The following is a 19,635-nucleotide window of genomic DNA, read 5'->3' on the forward strand; positions in this document are numbered from 1 at the left end:
GGTTTGGAATCGCCCTGCCACACGGAAGCCTCTTCTGGCTCTGTGTCTCTAGGGGAAACATTCTCCACACGGACACACGACAAGTAGAGGCGCCACCCCTGCTGTGTAGACCAGGGCATTAATTTATTCAAATCTATAGTATTTTATCGCCAAGGAGCAGTGCATGTTGCAGGCAGGGACAAGCCCTCAGACTCCAGGTCTCACGCAGACACAGGCTGGATCAACACGCATCACATGGAGCACATGGCACCTTCGTCCCAGCCCTCACCCCGGGGTCAAGGCAGCCGCTCCAGAAGGCCCGCGCTGGCCGGCACTGTCGGACTCCCACCAGGCCATCCTGGACAGTCCGAGCGTGGTCCGCGGTGACAAAGTCCCTCCACCAGCCACCTCAGGGAGAAGCCCCTGCCCTTCTCCATATGTCCCAGGAGCCTCCTGTGTTGGGGGACAGAAGGGCTGTGGGGGCAGACACTGGGTGACCCAGCTCAGCTCTCCTTGCTGCCCAGAGTCTTGGTCTTGTGGAAGATGCTCTGCATGGCCGAGATCCGGTCCTTGTCCTGGATGTTAAAGACCTGGAACTACGGGCATTGCAGAGGAGAGGAGGGTTACAGTGACACTTAGGAGCCCGTCACAGGCGTCACAAGACCCAGACACAGCTTGACCCTCCCTGGCCACTGGGCAGTACTGCTTCTGGACAATTTCCTGGACGGTCATCCCACAGGTGGCCCCAGCATCCTCTGCTCCAGCAGCCCATCCTCCCACGCAGGTGTGCCTGGCGTGGGCCCGACACAGAGGAGACCCCCGGGTGCTGGTTGAAGGCTGAGTGTGTGTCACCCCTCCTGCTACCAGTCCCCCCACAAAGGTCTGCTGAGAGCACAGAGCGGGGCCTAACCTTCTCTGCCTGCAGACTTTGGGGTAACAACTCTTAAATGGTGGCAGGGGTGTCCCCAGGAGGCTCTCAGCAGTCTGGTAGGTGGGAGTTTGCTAAAACAGGACGGGAGAAGCCCAGCAGCTCGGTGGCCACGCTGGGCCTTGCTGTCACTAGGACAGGGAGAGGTTGGCCAAGAGAGGTGAGTATGCCCTGGACGGAGACTGTCCACTCTCGGGATGGGGCTAGGGCTGCCCTTGGGGAGGGAAGGGGGCACAGTGGGGGGGAGGGGCAGGCTCAGCTGAGCAGGCAGCAAGCACCTCAACAGTCTCCCACAGCCGGCCACGCCCACCTTATCCAGCAGGACATCAAAGTAGGCGGTGGCCCAGTAGGCGGGGTCACTGGCAGGCAGCTGCAGCAGCGCCTTGACCCCGTTGTCGATGCGCGGTGGGGGGCTGCGGCCCAGGTGGGTGATGTGGATGCGCAGGGAGGCCTCGGGCTGGCTGGCGAAGCCCTCCACGCGCTGGTAGATGGCGTGCAGGTCCAGGCCGCACTGCAGCAGGTTGCACTCCGGGTGCAGGAAGTGGGGCAGGTTCCTGGTGGCCAGGCAGCAGAGCAGTACCACCAGCAGGCGGTACACGGCGCCCTGCAGCTCGGCCCAGTCCTCGGGAGCCGGGAAGAGCACCGAGGCCCACAGCAGCACCGTCTGTGGGACAGTGGGGTCAGGCCTGGCCTGCGGGCTGCTGTGGCCTGCCAGTCTGAGCCAGGACCCTCCCCACCTGCTGCCCTAGTCTGGAGGGTCCCCAAGGCACGGTGCCCCTCTCTGCTCTTCCCCTGACTCTCCCAGGACCCAGCCTGACCCTGGGCACCCCCGGCCTCTCCCCACACCTTCCACTCACCCCCACACCAGCCCTACCCAAGACCTGTCTCGGGGCTTCTGAGGCTCCCACCATCCTCTGGGCCTTCCCCACCCCCCGCCCCCGGCAAGCTCCTACTCATCCCCTGCAGCTCAACCCAAAGGGCCCATCCCGTGGCATTGTCACAGCCCTGGCCTGTGTGCTCATGACACCTGGTCCCAGACAACAGTCTAAAAGCCTCAAGAACTGAGTTACCTAGCCCCAGGTGCCCTCTTCCTGCCCCTGCCCCGTGGCCCCAGCCAGGCCCCTCTGCTCTCACATGGTTTCCTTTCTGTGTCCTCAAACCCCTTTCCTGCCACAGCTCCCATTGCCCCTCTGTTCAGTTTGGGGCTTGGGAACATCAGACTCCAGGACCACTGGAAGCTGTGACCCAGCCCAGACGGAGGCTTGAGAGGGCAGTGAGTAGTCCAAGGTCACACTGAGGTTTGGGGCAGAGCCATCTTCTGACACCAGGTGAGGTCACCTCTCCCTTAACACCTGAGCCAGGTGGGAGGGCCCGCCTGCTCAGTTCACAGAGCAGTGCTTGGCAGGCCACACACTCTGGGGAGGGGCTGACCTGGCGGAGACCCCAAGACCCACAGCCCCCACCTGCCTCCTCTTCACCGCCTTGTGGGGTTGGGGGTCTGAGCCCCAGGCCCTGACTCTTCCTTGCTCTTCTCAGCACGTGACAGTCACAAAGGCCTGTTAGGACACAGTTCTGCCAGAGTGTCACCGCAGCCCAGCGGGCAGCAGAGAAAGGCTGCCTGGACTCTCGCCAGGTCCCCAGGGGCTGGTTCACTCCGAGGGAGGAATCCCAGCCGGGTAATGTTCACAGACACCAGGGAGGACACCAGGGTCCCCTCGGGACAGATGCCCAAACCTGTGCAGCCCAGCCCTGAGGTCTGACCCAACAGTAGCCTGGGGCTGGGAGGGCCTGGCCTGACCTGCCCTAGCACCTTGCGGCCACCTCACTCCAGCCACAGCCTCGCTGGCTAGAACCTGGGTGACACCTCAGAATCCCAACGTGGAGAGCTCACTCAGGCCACCCACCCACCAGAGCTGGCAGAAGGGTGCCCCAACCCTCAACCCCCAGGTAACAGATGGGCCAGCAGGCTGGGGTGGGGGCGGGGTGCCCACCGAGCCCTCCCACGTGTACCTTCAGGTGGCCGAAGGTCAAACCATCACTCTGGCCGCCATCTCGCCAGCTCTCGTGATTCACCCGGTCGAGGATGGAGAGGCTGTCCAGGCGGTGGCCTTGGAGGGAGCCCAGCGTGCCGAGCAGCCTGGTGAGCAGGTAGTCTGTGGAGATCCTGCAAGCCCAGGCAGATACACGCGGTTGGCACTGGGGTCCTCTCGGCTCCAGGCACCCCACGGTTCATCACGAGAAGGAAAAGCTCCCAGCTTCTGTTGCCACCCCGGTATCAGAAGCTCCCGAGCCCTGCGGGAGGGCTCGGGCCATGCGAGTGGCCGTGCGCACTGTGTCTTCTCCCGCTGGACCCGGCGCAGCCCGCAGACTTCTGAGGCTCTGCATTCCCGAGCCGTTCAGTGTGAACATCCGGAGCTCACAGAGGCTCCCAGGCCTCAGAACATGGAGGGGTCGAAGCAGCAGCACTGGTCCCTGGCGGGCTGTGACAGCCCCACCCACGGCCCTGGGGGGAAGCCTGAGCCTCCCCAGCAAGCGGCAACGAGAAGGCCGTGGTTCAGATCACTGCCACCCCAGTGCCCACAGCCCAGGGCACCGCACGCTGGAGGCGCTCATGTGTGCTTGTGGAGCGGACTGAGGGGAAAGCCTCGGGACCACACCTTCGTGAGCCCGCTCTTTGTGGAGCCTCAAGCCTCCGTGTCTTCAGGGACAGGGCACTGGAAAGGTCACCTTCCCATCTGCCTGCTCAGCCCTGCCCTCCCTCTTCCTTGGTGGGCAGCAGCCAATCAGCAAGCTGGACACAGCCCCCACTCTGCGCGGAGGGGTCAGTTGGGACGGGGGGCACAGGCGCTCCCATGGAGAAGGGGTACAGCCAGCCTCGCAAGGGTCATCGGCGTCTGAGGATAGACTCACTACAGTCAAAGCATCACCTCCAGGCACGTGAGCAGGGTGGGCAGGGCACGATGACCTTGCCTGGGAGGGGCTATTAAAGCAGTGTCAGATCTGGATGGGGCTTGGTCCCTGTTCCTCGGTTTGGGGTCTTGAGGGGCTTAGCTTCTGCCCCACGCCCCTCCTTCCTCTCACAGATGCTGATTAGATGCAGGCGGCCCTTACCCAGCTCTGGGCTACTGAGGACAGAGGACAGGGGGCCCAAGGAGGAGCCGCTGGAGCACCAGGGCCAACAGGAGAGGGGACATCTGTGGCTGAACATGCAGGCAGGGGATGGGCACTGTGACCTGGGAAGGGCAGCCCAGGTGGAAGATGCTAGCAAGCCTAGGCCCAGTTAGTCTCATGAGACTCTGACCACCCTGCCCACACGGGGAGCCCCAGCAGCTCCAGGAACCTGCCGACACCCTAGGCAGCGGCTGGGCAATGCAGGGCTGGCCAGGGCAGCCTTCCCCAGGTCTCCCGTCTCTCAACACTCAGCCGCCACCAACAGTGGAGCTGAGCATCCTGGTGTAGGAAGCCTGGCTGGGCCCCGAATTCCCCCGGAGGCCCCAGAAACCTCAGCGGGACACAGATGCCCATGGGGGCAGAGGCAGGCGGGGACCCCGCAGACCCGGGAGGGAGCGTCTACCTCCAGTGCTGGGCGCTGGCCGGCACCAGGTCCACCCCTTGGCTGGTGATCCTCTTCAAGCTGCCCTCAGGGAATCCCAGTGTCAGCCGGGCCCTCTCCAGCGCGGGCACCCTGTGCTTCCTCCTCACCACAGGCACGATGTTGAAGCGGATCGTTCTCCAGCCACTGGACACCAGCAGGGACAGGTGGAGCTGCTCCTCCCGCAGGCTGGCCGCGTTCAGTGAACCTGCAAGACCCGCCGCCGTCACGCCGCTCCCCTCTTCGCGCAGACCCTGCCCTCCCCCGGCTGCAGACCGGGGCCCTCGCCTCCCACCTGCAGCCCTCGCTGCCCTGTGTCCCCCACCCCGAAGTCTGCTGCACCCCACCACGTATGTCCCGGAATCTCAGCCGAGCCGCGCACGCCCCACAGCGGTACCGCTCAGCGGTGCAACTGTCAGCTCAGAGACTTGGCAGCCTCCGCAATGACAACAGTGACGTTTCTCTCTCTCCTGCCGGTGGCACCACCCCAGGCCTTCCTGAGCCTGCCTGCTCTGCCTGGTCCCTGCCACCGAGGTCCCACTTCAGCCCATGCTCACCCCCCTACCGTCACGACTGCCCAGCTCTCTGCCGGTCACCTTCCCTGTGGGAGCAGAAGGCAGAAGCCCAGGCTGGAGCCAGGAGACCGCCTGGGCCCAAAGAGAAGCAGGAATGACCCCAGGTGCTGCCCTAACAGTGGGGTCCCAGGGCCCCCACATGCTTGGAGCCCGGGGGTCTGCACAGCAGGGCTGCCAGCATCCCTCCAGCCCCCCACCCCCACCCCTCTATAACCCAAGCAGCCTCAGACCCTGCAGCCCTTGCTGGAGGACTGTGGGGAGGGGTCTCCAAGTGGCTTGTCTGCAAGGCTGCTTCTTAAGGTCCAGGCCCCTCAGTCTTCAGGAAAACTCGTGAGAGGTGCTCTTGGGCCCCCAGCACCCCTCTCCTGAGCCTGAGCACTCTGCCGTGCTCCGTAGCTGCCCCTCTGCGGAGGACAGCCTCTGGCCATGGGACACCAGCAGTGCCTAGGAGGCCAGGTCCCACCCTCCAGGCAGCCTGTGGCTGGTGATGACATATGTAACCCCTGTGGGGCAGCTTACATTCTAGAGCTGGACCGGACCTCTCCTGACCAGAGCTGCCCCTCCCATCTCTACCCCCACACTCCTTCCTCCAAGCTTCCCTGGGAGTCCCCTCCTCTAGTCAACCACGTGTGCAGGAAGCCCCTGGTCAGACTCATGCATAGGGGGCCGACCTGCACAAGCTGGCAAGCTGGCCTCGCACACAGCAGGGGGCCTGGGGGAGTCAAGGACAGGGCCAGGCCCAGTTCGAGGTCATGTGGGAAAGAACATACAGCTTTGGGGCCTGGGGCAGGGGCGGCTGGCTTGGTTGACCTGTTTCAGGGCTGCCCTGGCCCAGAAGGCTGGCAGCGGACTCAGCCGGGCTGCTCTGCATGACAAGGCCTGGATTCCACTGAAGCCCCACACGTCCTTGCCCAAGAACCCCACAGATGGCACATTCCAGCTGAGAAGCTTCCTGCTTCCTTCCCTGCCCCACTCGAACCCTGCCTAGGGCCCAGCCCAGCACCCACTTCCCAAACAAGGACCCCAAACCACCCAGGAGGGGACATTTCAGGGGATGACGGGGCTGGAGACTAGGGAGGTGGTGGGACATCCTGGTGTGTCCAGGTTAGGATGGCCAACCCACTGGGAGCCAGGCACAGATGGCACTTCAGCGCGTCCCAGAGGGAATCCCCAGCATGTGCCTCAGAGCAAGGTCTCCACAGTGAGTGAACGTGGGGGATGCCTTCCCCATCTGACAGCCTGGGGGCCCCTCAGATGCAGCCTGCTCCCTGCCATGTGGATTCCTCTGCACCTACAACCTCCTGAGGGCAGCTCTTGGGCCACCTCCTGGGACCCCTCCGAGGACAGTCCTGGCCCTGCCACCTGGGCCACTCCATCTGTGTGTGAGGCTCAGTTTCCCCATCAGTGAGAGGAGAAGAGGGGCCCCTTACCACTCAGCATTTGAGGCACCTGCCATCCAAACCACCTCTGGCGGTGTCATCTCTTTGTCTGCTACTGGCCACACATTTTGTCTATGAAATGGCAGCTTGGAAAGCAGCCAGCCACACCCGCCACCAGTCCCAGCCATCCCTGCCACAGCCCTGGGCTGGTCTCACCGGTTCCCAGGGTGGGGGCAGCCTGAACCCTGTCACCTGGGGCTGTCACACTTGCCTTTTAAGGTGTCAGGAAGCAATGCCTGGAATTTCCCTGCACACCCAGCTTCCTGGGGCCCCATGGGGGTGGCACCCGTCCCAGCCCCAGGTCTGCTTTCTCAGCCTGGAAGCAACCTGGGATGTGACCAAGGGCTGGGAGCTTATACTGTACCTGGTTGACCCCAGGCCTGGCAAGGCCCCCTGCTCACCCCAACAGGCAGGGCAGTGGCCTGGCAGGTGACAGGGACAGGTGGAACAGCCCTGTTAGGTCAGGCATGAAGACAGAAATGGCCCTGCCAAGCTACCTGCAGTAATTAGAAGGTTCAGAAGATGACCAGATAAAGTGCCCAAGGGCCAGAGGGCCAGGTGATGGTGGGCTGTGGGGGTGTTGGGAGCCAGACACCTAATGACAGGCTTCAGTCACCCAAGAGGTCAGTCACCTGCCCCAGGACACCAGGCAGGTCTGGGGAAGTGCTTTGGCTGAAAGCTGCCTTCCTGGTGTTGGAAGTACTTCCAGAAGCCCGAAGACCCTCTGAGCCCCCCTCTCTAGCTTGTAGACCAATATCTGGCTATGTGCTGTGCCGGGCACGCCCTTCTCCAGAACCGCAGGGCAGGAAGCACCAGAGGGCAGGTCCATCCCACCAGCCCAGGTGCCTGAAGTCTCCCTGCCACCCAGCCGGCCCCAGCCTGGGTGTGCCACCAGACCTGGGCTCCGCACAACGGGCAGCCCGAGCAGGTCGCCGCCCCTCAGTAAGGTGAGTTGGCATCCCCACCCATCAATCTCACGGTGGATGTGAGGGTCAGACAAACACCAGAGAGGTGACTTAAGACAGCACATCCGTGTGAGGAGTGTCAGCCACCACTGTCACACGCCCAACTCCACCCAAGGGAAGCAGGACATTCTGTTTTGGTCCCCAGTTCCCTGCTCCGACGTCCTTGCGCTGAGCCCCCACAGGGGTGGGCCTCATCCTTCAGGGTCCCCACCATCCTGGCCCCCGCACAGGCTGCACCTGTACTTCCAGCCACCTGCATGGTCCAAGCAGTCGCTGACGAAAGAAGCCTGCTGTTACTGGAGCCCACCCCAGGACTCAGACCCACCCCAGATCACATTAACAAGACACCAGAGGAGACACTGAGGCCAGACCCCTGGTGCATTCAGAAAGGCCCAGCCTCAGAGCCCACCTGGGGCCCAAGACACCAATTAGCAACTTGGCCATAAATCGATACAGATGTGCACACATGTGCCCATATGCATATACAAGCACATTCCTGCACTCTCTCTCACACACGTACACACACACACACACTCCTCCTAACCTGGTGCAAAGTGACCAGATGCTGGAAGTAGGGACAGCTGTGACCAGTAACAGAACCAATTGCCCAGAACAATGCCTGGAACCCTCATCAGGCAAGTCAACCAGCAAAACAACACACTGGTCTTGTTTGTATATGCATATGGGCATGTGCGTGCACATCTGTATCGATTTATGGCCAAGTTGCTAATTGGTGTCTTGGGCCCCAGGTGGGCTCTGAGGCTGGGCCTTTCTGAATGCACCAGGGGTCTGGCCTCAGTCTCTCCTCTGGTATCTTGTTAATGTGATCTGGGGTAGGTCTGAGCCCTGGGGTGGGCTCCAGTAGCAGCAGTTTCTTGAAGTTTCCGGTCATTTAAGAAGTAATATCCATGCAAATGTCACTACCAAAATCATCACACGAAAACTAGATGACATGAAATGCATAATCTGTCTCCTTAGAGGTGTTGGGGGCTAGAAGGACCTCAAAGGGATGTCTCCCACCTCACGTGCCCAGATGCGCATAGTGATGATACACACTGTGTGCAGTGATCACACATGGGCACACATGCATGTGCATGCAGCCAAATACACAGGACACTTGCCAGCCACCCCGAGCACACACCCACAGTGATCGCATGCACGCGCACCCACATATTTGCACACAGACGACTCTGCAGTGGGTGAGCACACCTCTGCGAGCACACACTAACTCACGTGCACGCAGACACGCATCAGGTGGCCATGCCGCTACCTGGGCTGAGGAGGCTGTGATGCTTGCAGTGGACGATGGCAGCCACCAGCAGGTCCTTGAGGACATGCAGGACCTTGCTGGGCACAATGTGGCCGCGGCACTTGGTGTTGTCCTCTGAGGAGGCGCTGAAGACATCATCTGTCGTCCACTGCTCCATGCCAGCCGCTTCTCTGGGGATGCCCAGGCGGCAGGTTGCGGGGCTGTCCCCTGGCTCAGCAGCTCCGGGCTCCTCTATCAGGAGAGCCTCAGCGTCCACCCACATGGGCACCTCCATGTCCAGCGGGTCCTCTGAGGAGCGCAGGGCAAACTGGAAGGCTTCCAGGTCGCGGGAGTAGTCCACGATGAAGCGCGGGTCCAGGGCATGCACGCGCTCCAGCACCGTGAGCAGCACGTTCTCCGCACGCTGGAAGTCCTGCACGCGGGACACCTCCCGCGACCGGATGGCCTGCAGGTAGTGGTGCCACAGGGGCACCTGTACAGCCATGGCCAGGGCCGGGGCAGGGGCAAGTGTCCCTTCAGCAGTGGCAGAGAAGGGCTGGTGTCCCCCGAGGACCACTCTGCAGGCTGGCTGTGTGGTCAGCTGGGAGGATGAGGCACCTGTCCAGGTGAGGAGCAGGTCGGCAGGCCGGGCTCCAGCTCCCCACAGAGCAGAATCCCAGAGTGACGGGCGCGGCGCAGTGGGTTAAATAGCTGAACGGGGGCCAGGGCCTTTGAAGTGGGGTGAGTCAGTCACCAACAACCAGGAATGTCATAGGGGCTGTCCAGGGCAGGCAGAGGCCAGGCCTGGCCACCACCCTCCTCCCTTCCATCAGACTGATCCTTGTATCTCAGGCCTGTGACACAGTCAGGCTCGGGACAGCCCCAGACAAACATCACTCATCACTCAGGCCCTGGCACTTGCAGGCTGTGCTGTCCCCAGGAGGTGGGGCTCCTGGAGTTCCTCCCCCCACCCTCATCCTGGCAGCCACAGCAGCAGGGTCTCTGTAAATCGGCCCTTCCCCACCAGGCTTTCCACCAGGTTGGAGGGGACAGGAGGCGTCCCCAAGGCTCAGATGAGAAAGGCTGCACAGACCCAATTATGTGGGAGCCTCCGGCCAGGACTGCAGGCCGAGTCTCCGTTACTGTCCCCTCAGACACCTGTGCCCATGTAAAGGTGGGCAGACAGGCGTGAATCCTGCCTCCCCCCAGCCGTGTGTCCAGCCACCTGGGCAGGACCCTCAGGCAGCCCACCGGTGCCCCGGCACCCACCTGGCCTGGGAGCTGGAGAGGAGCAGGGTCTAAGGGAAAGCGAGCTCTGTGGCTCTGCCTCCTGGGCTGGAAAACCCCACCCTGCCGGCCCCTCCAGCACCTGTGCTGGGCTCCCTGCCCGCCCCACCCACCTCCCTCTTCAGGGCTGTACAAGTCCCAACCAGCAGGCAGGGAGCCGCCCCACCGACCCTTGGCCCCGTGGCTCAGCACTGGGTGCTGAGTTGCTGGAGCAGCATCTGCAAACAGCGGCCATGGAGACGGCCCAGCACAGGCAGCAAAGAAACACTGTCCCCGCAGCCACCTGCATATGGCCCCAGACCCTGGGGCACTGCGCCTGAGTCAGAGCCACAGGCAGATCTGGGATCCGAGGAGCAAAGAGCACTGGGTGGAGGTGGGGGACCGCAGCCGCTCACTTCCTGGTGCTTGGAAACCCCTCGATGGGCTGCAGTCCCAGTGGGTAGGGCAGGGAGCCCCCCTCCGCACAGGGCAGCCCACGCCAAGGCCAAGCAAGAGATAGCTTTCCCTCCTCAAACCCTGCCAGTCCTGTCCTCTGGGGCTGCCCGGAGCACACATGCCTTCCCCTAGGGCAGCTGCCCAGGGTCAAGGGCCCACTGCCCTCAGCCCTCATGCACCCCCAGCCAGCCTCTGCCCTCACACCCGCTGGCGTTTGCACCGTGCTCCTCATCTCTGTAGGTCTCAGACCTGCAGGGAGATGGGCACTGCTGTGGAGTAGCCAGGGGTCCTACAGTCCCTGACACCGGTTCTGACCTTCACCCTCGGCTTTGGGGCCCGGCAGCTCAGGACCCTGTTCTGCGCCTGGGTTCTGTGTCTCTCATTCAATGATGTCTTAAGTTTCTGCAGCTCCACTTTCTCAGGAATCTCACAGTGGTCTCCTGAATTCACCCAGGGGACCCAGCCGCCCCCACCTACCATGGCACCCAGGAGCCACCTCAGCCCCTCCCCACCAAGCTCCCCCATCCAGCACCTGCTCCCCACCCAATGACCACGAGCAGGGGGCATCCCCGTGCTCCCCACCCCTCCCGTCCCCTGGGCGCTCTCCTCTCGTGGCCCCTTTAGATCCCCCCGGCTGGTGACATCAGAGCACCCAAAACTGGGTCTTCCCTCTTCCCCCCTCTGCTGGGGACGTCGCCTTGCCACACCTGTTGTCAGTCTCTGCTGGGCCCTGCCCTAGACCCTGCTCCTCGGTGGCCCAGGCCCCTGCTGCACCTCCACAGCGCCTCCCCTTGGGCATCGCAGGCCCCCGGAACCCAGCGAGCTCGGGAGCATCTCCAGTCTCCCACCCCAAGCGGCACTCCTGCCCCTGGACTCCCACCTCGGGGCCGCCCCACTCTGCCCAGTTAGCCTTGATCCGCAACCCCAGACGCCCCCACAGCCTGCCCACCTGACTCCACTTCCCTTCAGCCCGGTGCCACCCCCTCATCTAAGGCGCTCCCCATCCTGCCGTCGACAGGAAGACCGCGCTGCTCCTGCTCCGCAGCCGCCCCTAGCTGCCCACGCGAGCCCGCCACAGGGAGTCGGGATCTGACTGAGATGCACCCTGGCTCCACGCTCTCCAGATTCCCACTGCCCACAGGACGGGACGGTCCTCGCCTCGCCTAGGGACAGGCCCCACCTGGCTGGCCGGTGACCCTCTCCTGGGGCCTCAGCGTGGACACACAACCCACCCGTCCCTCGGCCCCTGCATGCGGACCTCCGCCAGTCCCTGAGCCACACCGAGCTGGTTGCCCCGAGTGCCCCGCCCTCCACCTGCCCCCTTGCCTGGTGGCCTCCAGTGCCCCCCGGGCCTCAGCTCACAGGAGAGCCTCCAGCGGGCCAGGCCCCATCCTTCCCCTCGGCCTCTCTCATGGGTGGAAAATGCTACGACCAGCTCTGCGTGGTGGGACCGCCTGGGCCTCCTCACACAACCTGGAGCCGGAGCCAGGCATAGTGCACGACACCAGGGAACGTGGGCCAGGGAAGGGGCCCTGGGAAGCTGGACCTGCAGGCACAGAGCAGGGACAGCCAGTGGAGAGGGAGGAAGACGGGGCTGCTGGCAGAGGGGACGAGAGGCCGCCTTGGCTGCAGTGCAGCATGTGACCAGGACAGGGCCACCGTGCAGCAGGACCACCACTTGCAGGCCCCAGGGGGGCAGGATGGTGAGGGCGGGCAGGGGATGGAGAGACCAGACGTGGACAGCGTTGTGGGTGGATCTGACATGCTCTATCAGGGCCCTCACCAGGAAGGGGTTTGCTGGTGCACACTCCACCCACGTACGTACATGTTTGTGTGGATTCGATCTCAGCATAGCTCAGGGACAAGCACACAGATCCTGTATTTCAAGAATTCCCAGATATGCTGAGAAGGACAGACAGAGTGGGAGGGGACCTCACGGGTGCAGACCTGCGCCGTCTTGGAGGTCACGTGTGCCGTCTGGTGGTGACCGCCCCCGGCACTGTTGCACAGCGTCGCTGTGTGGGTTTCCTGGGGTTGCTGTGACAGATCACCACAGACAGCGCAGCTTAAAATAACAGAAGTGTGTTCTCACAGCTCGGGAGGCCAGACGTCCACGATCAAGGTCGTGGCTGACTCCGTCCAAAGGTCGCAGGGGAGTGTCTGCTCCTGCCTCTTCCAGCTTGGGCGGCCGTGGCCTCCATCCTCACATGGTCCCCTCTGGTGTGTGTCTGTGCTGTCTCCTCTGCCTCCCTCCTACAAGGACACTTGGGATGGCATTTAGGGCATTTAGGACTCCTGACAATGAGTCTCACAACCTCATGTCACTATTCGCTGTTACCGTACAAGGCAGTACTCACCTCAGGTTCTGGGGACTGGAAAGTGGCCGTTATCCAGCCACGGTCAGCATTCCCCAGCACCGCTACGTGGAGCACCAGACCTCGCCAGGACACTGGCCGCACGGGCCCCACTCACCAGCCACCTCTATGAGCCCTGGGCCTCCACGTGGACTCCCAGCCCACCTGTCCAGGTTGCCTTTTCAAGTCCCACTCTGTGCTGGCCTCTGAGGCCCCCATCTAGGGGTGGGCACAAGAACACCAGCACCTCTTTGACCTCAGTCCTTGTTGTCTGTGGGGTGGGTGGTATTTGGGGTGAAGGCTGTGCAGGAAGCAGAGCTGGCAGCAGGTTTAGGGAACAGCCCTGTGCGGCTGCAGCAGCAGGAGAGAGGAGGGGGTGGGGCCAGGAGGGAACGGTGGGCATGGTGGGCAGGGGGTCCTCTGAGCCAGGTATCGCTGGTCACCCAGGACGTCTGCCCCAGGGGAGGCGAGGAAGGAGCTGGCAAATAAAAAGTGACCGCTGGGGCAGGAACAAGTCCCAGCTGAAGCTGGCCCAGGTCTGCCAGGCTATCCTTGTGCAAGCCTCTGACCCTCTGACCGGCACGAGCCGGTCTGCTGCCTGCTTGCTGGAATTGCGATGCCACAGGGCAAGGAGTAAAACCGATAGAGCAGGAGGCACCAGGGACTAGGAGAGGTGGCGGCTGCGTGGGCCTCCAGCTTCAGTGGAATCTCAGAAGGGATCCAGGTGGGGCTGGGGGCCAGCCGCTCCCAAGCTGTGTTCCTTTCTCACACGCTGGGGACATCACAGCAAGATCCACAGGACGCTCAGGCCACAGGACGGCCCTGCAGCCTCCCTCTCCCGGGACCCTTGCCCGCCCTGGACTCGCCCAGGACTTACTGGCCCGGGGAGAGGCTGGGCAGGAGGGATGACCCCCAGGTGGCGGGGCCCTGCAGAGAAAGGTGACCAGGCCCCGGGAGGGGGAAAGCCCAGTCTCCGCCCGCCATGGCCACAGCCGGCACCGCTGCCTAGGCTGGGCTCCAAAGGTGTTTTTCCGAGCTGGGCTCACATGAGGAGACCGCCTGCTGCCCCCGCGCCGATGTGTCACCCCGCGTTCCCTGCCGCTTCCTCCTGCCCTGCGGCCCACAGCACGGGGCACAGCTGCCCACTCGGGCCCAACCTCATCCCACATCACTCTCGGTCCCGGTTCCTGGACCCCAGGCTGCTCAGCGGCCCATGGCGTCCGCGACACTGTGCAAGGAACTCCGTGGGCATGAAGCTCTCCTCTGCTGCTGGTGGTGTCTCGAAGGCATATTTTCCACTGGGTTACAAGACGTGTTTTGCAGAGCCCAGGAGTTACATCGCTGCTGTCTGTCTGTCTGTGGCCAGGGCTGTCCTCCTGACCACCGTTCCCATCACTGCCCAGGGAGGGACCCTTCTGCCTGCTTCTTAGGAGGCGGCCCCTCTGAGCCACCCCCAGCACTGGCCTCCTGCCTCTGGCTTGGGCACACAGGGCAGCCCAGCTCCGTCCATCCAGGGTCCCAGTCGGCCAGCCCGGGGCCAGGCCGGAGTCCCCCCATCCTCTCTGGAACGCAGAATCCACTGCAAGTCCCGGGGGTAGAATCGACTAGATCTCTCTCGAGTTGCAGATGTGGGAAGAGAGTCTGGCCCCGCCCCACCTTAGTGCCACAGCAGGGTTTTGTTCATTTGCTTTTTGGGTTTTGTTTTTTTTTAGGTTTTTTTTATATTATTATTGTGGCAAATAAACATAGCACAAAATTTACCGTTTTGACGTTTTTTAAGTGTGTAGTTGAATGGCATTAAGAATATTCACACCATTGTGCAGCCATCACCCCATCCATCTCCATGACCCTTTTCATCTTGTCAAACAGAGACTCTGTCCCCACTAAACACAACTCCCCTCGCCTAGTCCCTGGCAGCCACCCTTCCACTCTCTGTCTGCATGAGTGTGACTGTTCTAGGGACCTCACGAGTGGAATCACACAGCGTTTGTCTTTCTGTGACTGGCTTATTCATCTAGCATAACGTCCTCAGGGCCCACCGTGCTGTAGCACGTGTCAGGAGTCGCTGCCTCCTCAGGCTGCGTAGCATGCTGTGGTGGGCACGCGGTGCCACGCTCTGCTCGTCCACTCACCTGCGATGGACACCGGCGGCTGGCACCTGTTGGCTGCTGTGAACACAGGTGTGCAAACGTCTCCGTCAGCCTCTGCTTTCAATTCTTTTGGGTATTCCAGAAGTGGAATTGCTGGATGGTATCATAATTCTGTGTTTAATTTTTGGGAGCTGCCACACCGTTTCCCACAGTGGCTGCACCATTTTGCAGTCCCACCAACAGCGTATTTCCTGTTTTCTTGACAGCAGCCGTCCTCATGGGTACGAAGCAATATCTCATCACAGTTTTTGATCTGCATTTCCCTAATGATTAGTAAGGCCGAGCATCTTTTCGTGGGCTTATGGGCTGTTTGTCTTCTTTGGAGAAATGTCCACTCAAGTCCTCTGCTCAGTTTTTAACTGGGTTGTTTGTTTGTTTTTGTTAAGTTGATGGAATTTTGTATATATTCTGTATATTAATCCTATATCAGACATACGATTTGTAATTCTCGTACGGAAGTTTTTCATTTTGGTGAAATTCAATTTATCTATGTTATCTTTTGTTTCCTGTGCTTTTGGTGTCATATCCAAGAAATCGTTGCCAAATGCAATGTCATGAAGCTTCTCCATGTTTTCTTAGAGTGTCGGCTCTTAGTTTAGGTCCTCGAGCAGGGGTGTAACGCCCAATAGCCCCAAGCCTTCTCCGCTCCTGGCAGAAGCACCCTCCCCCAGCTACTTTCTTTCTTGTGTTCTTCACTGAGTTCTGGTGTGTTATGGGGTTTGGTGTTAGCCACTCCACAGAGCAGGCACGAGAGGGTAGGGTCCTCGAGTCACCCCAGCATCCTGGGACCTCCAGTGGCAGCCTTCGTGGCAGCCCTTTGAATGGATAAATACGGGCTAGGCAAGGGGTGAGAGCCTCACTTCTGCCCCAGGGAACCTCTCAGGACTTACCCCCAGTCTGGACCAGCCCCCAAAAACCAGCACATGTGCCCAGCTGGCCTCTCCACTTCACGTCATCTGCTGACCCTGTGTGCACCAGAAAAATTTGCCACCCCTGACCCAGATCCTCCTGGAGAGGGGAAGAGACCTTGAAAGTCCCATGGAGGGCATCGTACTTCCTATGGGAGGCCACGTGCCTCGGCCATCACTCTGCCCTAGGCTGTCACCCTACCCTCCGCCAGCCTCTCTCAACCTCGCCCTACAGACAGAATGGGGACAGTGCAGTTCAGCCTGCTGTGCACAGGACATGGTGGCTCTGACGTGTCCTCTGAAGACAGTTCATGTTCGGGTCACCTCTCGGGGAGAGGGTGGAGGATGTAAGGAATGTGGAGGCCTCTGTCCCTGCCTCACAGCCTCCAGGCCTGTCTTGCCATAATCACGCTGGGATCTGACTTGCGTCTCTGCTAGTTCACTGACTCCGTGTCCCTGAGGACCACTGTCTCCACCACAGAGCTGACCACACACCTGGCAGAGGGATTGCTCACGGCAGGAGTGCCTCCTGCGTGTGGCTGAGGCTTGGCTGACCTGGGTTGAGGCCCCTCTGGGTTCTGTCCGAGGCATGTCCCCTGCAGGTGCTGGACAGGAAGGGCACTGTGCGCTCTATGGTTATTTCCAAACACAGCCCTGTTCTGGATGCTGGCTGGGGCACCGGCCCGAGCACTGCCCAAAAGCGCTGACTGGGGCCAAGGTTGGTGCTTGCCGCGTGGGCCCCCAGGCTGTCCGTGTGCCTGTGCCCACCCATGAGGCCAGCCACCATGCCCCTGTGCCCCCACATGGGCCCAGCACTGCCGGGGCTCGGAGTGTCCTGAGGTGGTAAACCCAGCGGTGCTCCCTGCTTCAAGGAGGGGCAATGACAAAGCCCAGCAACGGCCCATCTGTGAGGGCGTCTTTCTCTGAGTACAGAGGCGTCACCCTCGGACAGCCTGCCAGACAGACAGCCACAGACAAGGCCGGAGGCAGCCGCATGCTGGGTGGGGGCGAAGGGTGAGGCCAGAGCACACCCCAGGCGATCGTGGACATAGAGCATTTTCCCAAGCCCAGGCAGGGACTCAGGGTCCCGGGCACAGAGTCCAGCCCCTCCCAGATGGCCCATCCTACGGAGGCAGCCCCGCCGGGCGAGGACCTCCCTCACACTGTCACCCTCTCCACTCATGCCAGCACATTCCCCGGGGGCTCTCCCATCCATCGGCAGCCCTGGACCCAAAGCCAGGCACTCAGACGCCACGCAGTGAGGCCCCGGGTGGTGTGCTGGGGGCCGGGCCAGCACTCCGTGTCTGCGGAGGACGTCCTGGAGGAGGGCTCTGGGGACAAAGGCCAGCACATCCTGGGCTTCTCTGCAGGGCTATGGGAGGAGAGGGAGCAGCAGCGTCCATGCGTGTTCAGACAAACCAATGGAGGAGAACGGGCCGAGGACTGAGTGCAAAGGAGATGAGGGGGGCCTGCGTGGGAGGAGGCAGGAGGTCCCCGCCACAGGGACCAGACTTCCTAGTTCACCTGGACCCTCGCAGGACACCCCTCTTAGCTGGGCAAACTCCTCCACTGCCTGTGGAAGGCGAGGCTGAGGGTGTCTGGGAAATCCGTGGGCTTGGGGCTGCCACAGGCAGGGGGAGGCTGGGCTGGCTGGACACGCCCACCACTGCCAGCCCAGGTGGGGCTGGTGCCAGTAGCGACACCTGCCTGGACCCTGGATGCACCACCTCTGCCTTCGACCTTGCCCCCAGGGCAACTCAGCAGCCAGAGGGAGCTTTCTAAAACTCAAATCAGAGCCCCTGGCCCTTCAGAGGGCCCACCACCTGTAGAGCCCACCTGTGTGTGTGGGGACCTCTACCTGCCTGAGGCCTGGTGAACATCACACGGGCCTGGACACACAAGTAGGGTCAGGGGTCCCTGCAAGGGCCCCACTCCTGCCCCCATTCCCCACACTCAGGCCTCCAGGTCACCCCAAGCATGGACTTCTGCGTCAGGATTGTTCCTGGAGAGTGAGGTCTGGTTTCGACTCACCCGAGAGGCCTTCGTGGATGGTCACACCATCCTCTGCATCCCCTCACGTCAACACAGCACCCAAGGGCTCCAGTGAGCTCCCGCACTCCCCATCCCCCCTCCAGGAACTCTCATCCAAGGGCCCCTAACTAGAGTTTAGTGGAGGCCCAGCAGGAAGTGCTGACCCTGCCCGCCCCAAGCTCATGGGGGCTCAGGCCTCAGGCTGAGGCCCCATGGCCAAATCCTTCATTCCACAATGGGTCCCCAGGCCTCCAGGGGGGTCTTTAGGCAGCTTTGGGTGCTGGGAGAGCCTGGAGGTTGCCCAGGGAGGTGCCCAGGCTTGGCAGGGGCCCCCAGCGTCTGAACATGCAGCCAGAGAGCACTGCTGGCTCACAGGCCCCAGGGTCAGAGGGACGGACCAAGCCTCTGTGTCCCCAGGAACTGTTCAGTGAAAACCAGCCCTGGATGCCCAGGGGAGCTATGTCCAGCCAGAGAGCCTAGCTGTCCCTGCAGGGGACATCCTAGCGCTTGTCTCCTTGGTGGGGGTGCACAGGGGCCCTGGGACCCCAAGAAAGCAGAGCTCAGGCGTCTCTCCAGGGAGCTTCGATTTTGAGGAGGCGGCCTGGGTCCTATCAGGCCCTCCCTGGGCTGCACTGGGGACAGACATGTTGATATGTTAAGTGTCCCCCTTCCCTGCCAGGTCCCTCCTGGACTTGCTCAGCAGGCCTCCTCCCAGTCTCCTGAGAGACTTGGGGGTGCAGCCCATCCTGAGAACCCCCTGAACAGGACTTCCTCTCTTGGAAGAGGGGTGAGGAGCCACCTGCAGAGGCTGCCAGCCCCAGCCTGGCTCAGGGAGGAGCAGAGTGCGGACTGTGGCTGGGCGCCAGACTCGGGCCCCAGGCCCCATGGGCCCCAGGCTCTGGGTCTGCTCGGTGGACCCTCCCCACCCAGGCTGAGCAGGGCCTGCTCCCGTCATGGTTCCGCTGAGAGGGGGATGCAACCTCACTTGCAAGAGGAGACGCATTGCCGGGGGGGTCCAGAAGGGCTCGCCCACATGCAGTCAGGAAGATGGTGCAGGGCGCCACTGTTGCTCCCAGGGCCGGTGGCTGCCCTCTCCAGGCCTCAGTCGACCGTCTGTGACGCACCATCACACATTGATCTCTAAGTTCTTTGAAAAATGCTTTTTAAAAAGTCATCCTTTATGACTGGCGGTCAAGGGGAACAGTGGGCTGCGTGCTGCCCCTGCCTGGTGTCGGTCGGCAAGGCATGGCTCCTCCTGGAGTGAGGCCAGCCCCTCCCCAGGTGTCGCCGCTCAGGTGGATGGCTTCACCCGGGGCGTCCCCAGGTCTCAGGAGAAATGCGTCCAGCAACAGCATTCCTTACTCCCTGCAGCAACAGGGCCTGCACTCCTGTTTCCAGGGAAACATAGCCCTCAGCGTCGCGGTTGCCACAGCAACGCCATGGGCTCCGTTGGCCACGCGGTCTGGGCACGCAGGCTCTGGAGGACTCAGGCACCACACAGGTGTGGGCCAGCACACTGAGAGAGGTCCTAGCCGGGCCAGGTCCGAGGAGGAGACTCTCCTGGAAGCCAAACCCCAGCTCTCACCAGGGTCCAGTGCTTGGGACCACCATGAGCTCTGCTTCCAGTGAACCTGGCGACAGGGCCGACGCCGAGCAGCCCCAGTTGGGGCTGGACACCGTGATCCAGGTCAGTGGGGTGGCCGCCCTCCCTGCGCCTTCCCGAGAGGAGGTCCCGAGGGCACT

At 62.1% G+C, this 19,635-nt stretch overlaps 1 protein-coding gene across 1 annotated transcript; it reads right to left on the minus strand.

The window, feature by feature from the left end:
- Positions 1-223: 223 nt before the first annotated feature.
- Positions 224-11,248, minus strand: MAB21L4 (mab-21 like 4). Its single transcript, XM_063087070.1, has 8 exons — positions 11,157-11,248; positions 10,652-10,698; positions 10,128-10,232; positions 8,749-9,345; positions 4,482-4,707; positions 2,918-3,071; positions 1,218-1,571; positions 224-575 (listed from the first exon to the last, which is right to left on the minus strand). The coding sequence occupies exons 1-8, from the start codon at positions 11,246-11,248 to the stop codon at positions 483-485; spliced, it is 1,668 nt and encodes a 555-aa protein (XP_062943140.1). The 3' UTR covers positions 224-482.
- Positions 11,249-19,635: the final 8,387 nt, after the last annotated feature.

Source organism: Cynocephalus volans, chromosome 1, assembly GCF_027409185.1.
Source record: "Cynocephalus volans isolate mCynVol1 chromosome 1, mCynVol1.pri, whole genome shotgun sequence".
NCBI classification, from domain to species: Eukaryota; Metazoa; Chordata; class Mammalia; order Dermoptera; family Cynocephalidae; genus Cynocephalus; species Cynocephalus volans.

Bases quoted from the DNA above. Each gene is read 5' to 3' on its own strand.
- MAB21L4 (XM_063087070.1), bottom strand. From the start codon at position 11,248: ATGCCCAAGGGGAGGCGCTGTGGAGGTGCAGCAGGGGCCTGGGCCACC. The intron at 10,699-11,156 runs GTGTGGCAAGGC...ATCTCCCTGCAG, and splicing joins CCAGCAGAGACTGACAACAG to GTCTGAGACCTACAGAGATG. The intron at 4,708-8,748 runs GTAGCGGCATGG...CGGGTCTTGCAG, and splicing joins TCACAGCCTCCTCAGCCCAG to GTTCACTGAACGCGGCCAGC.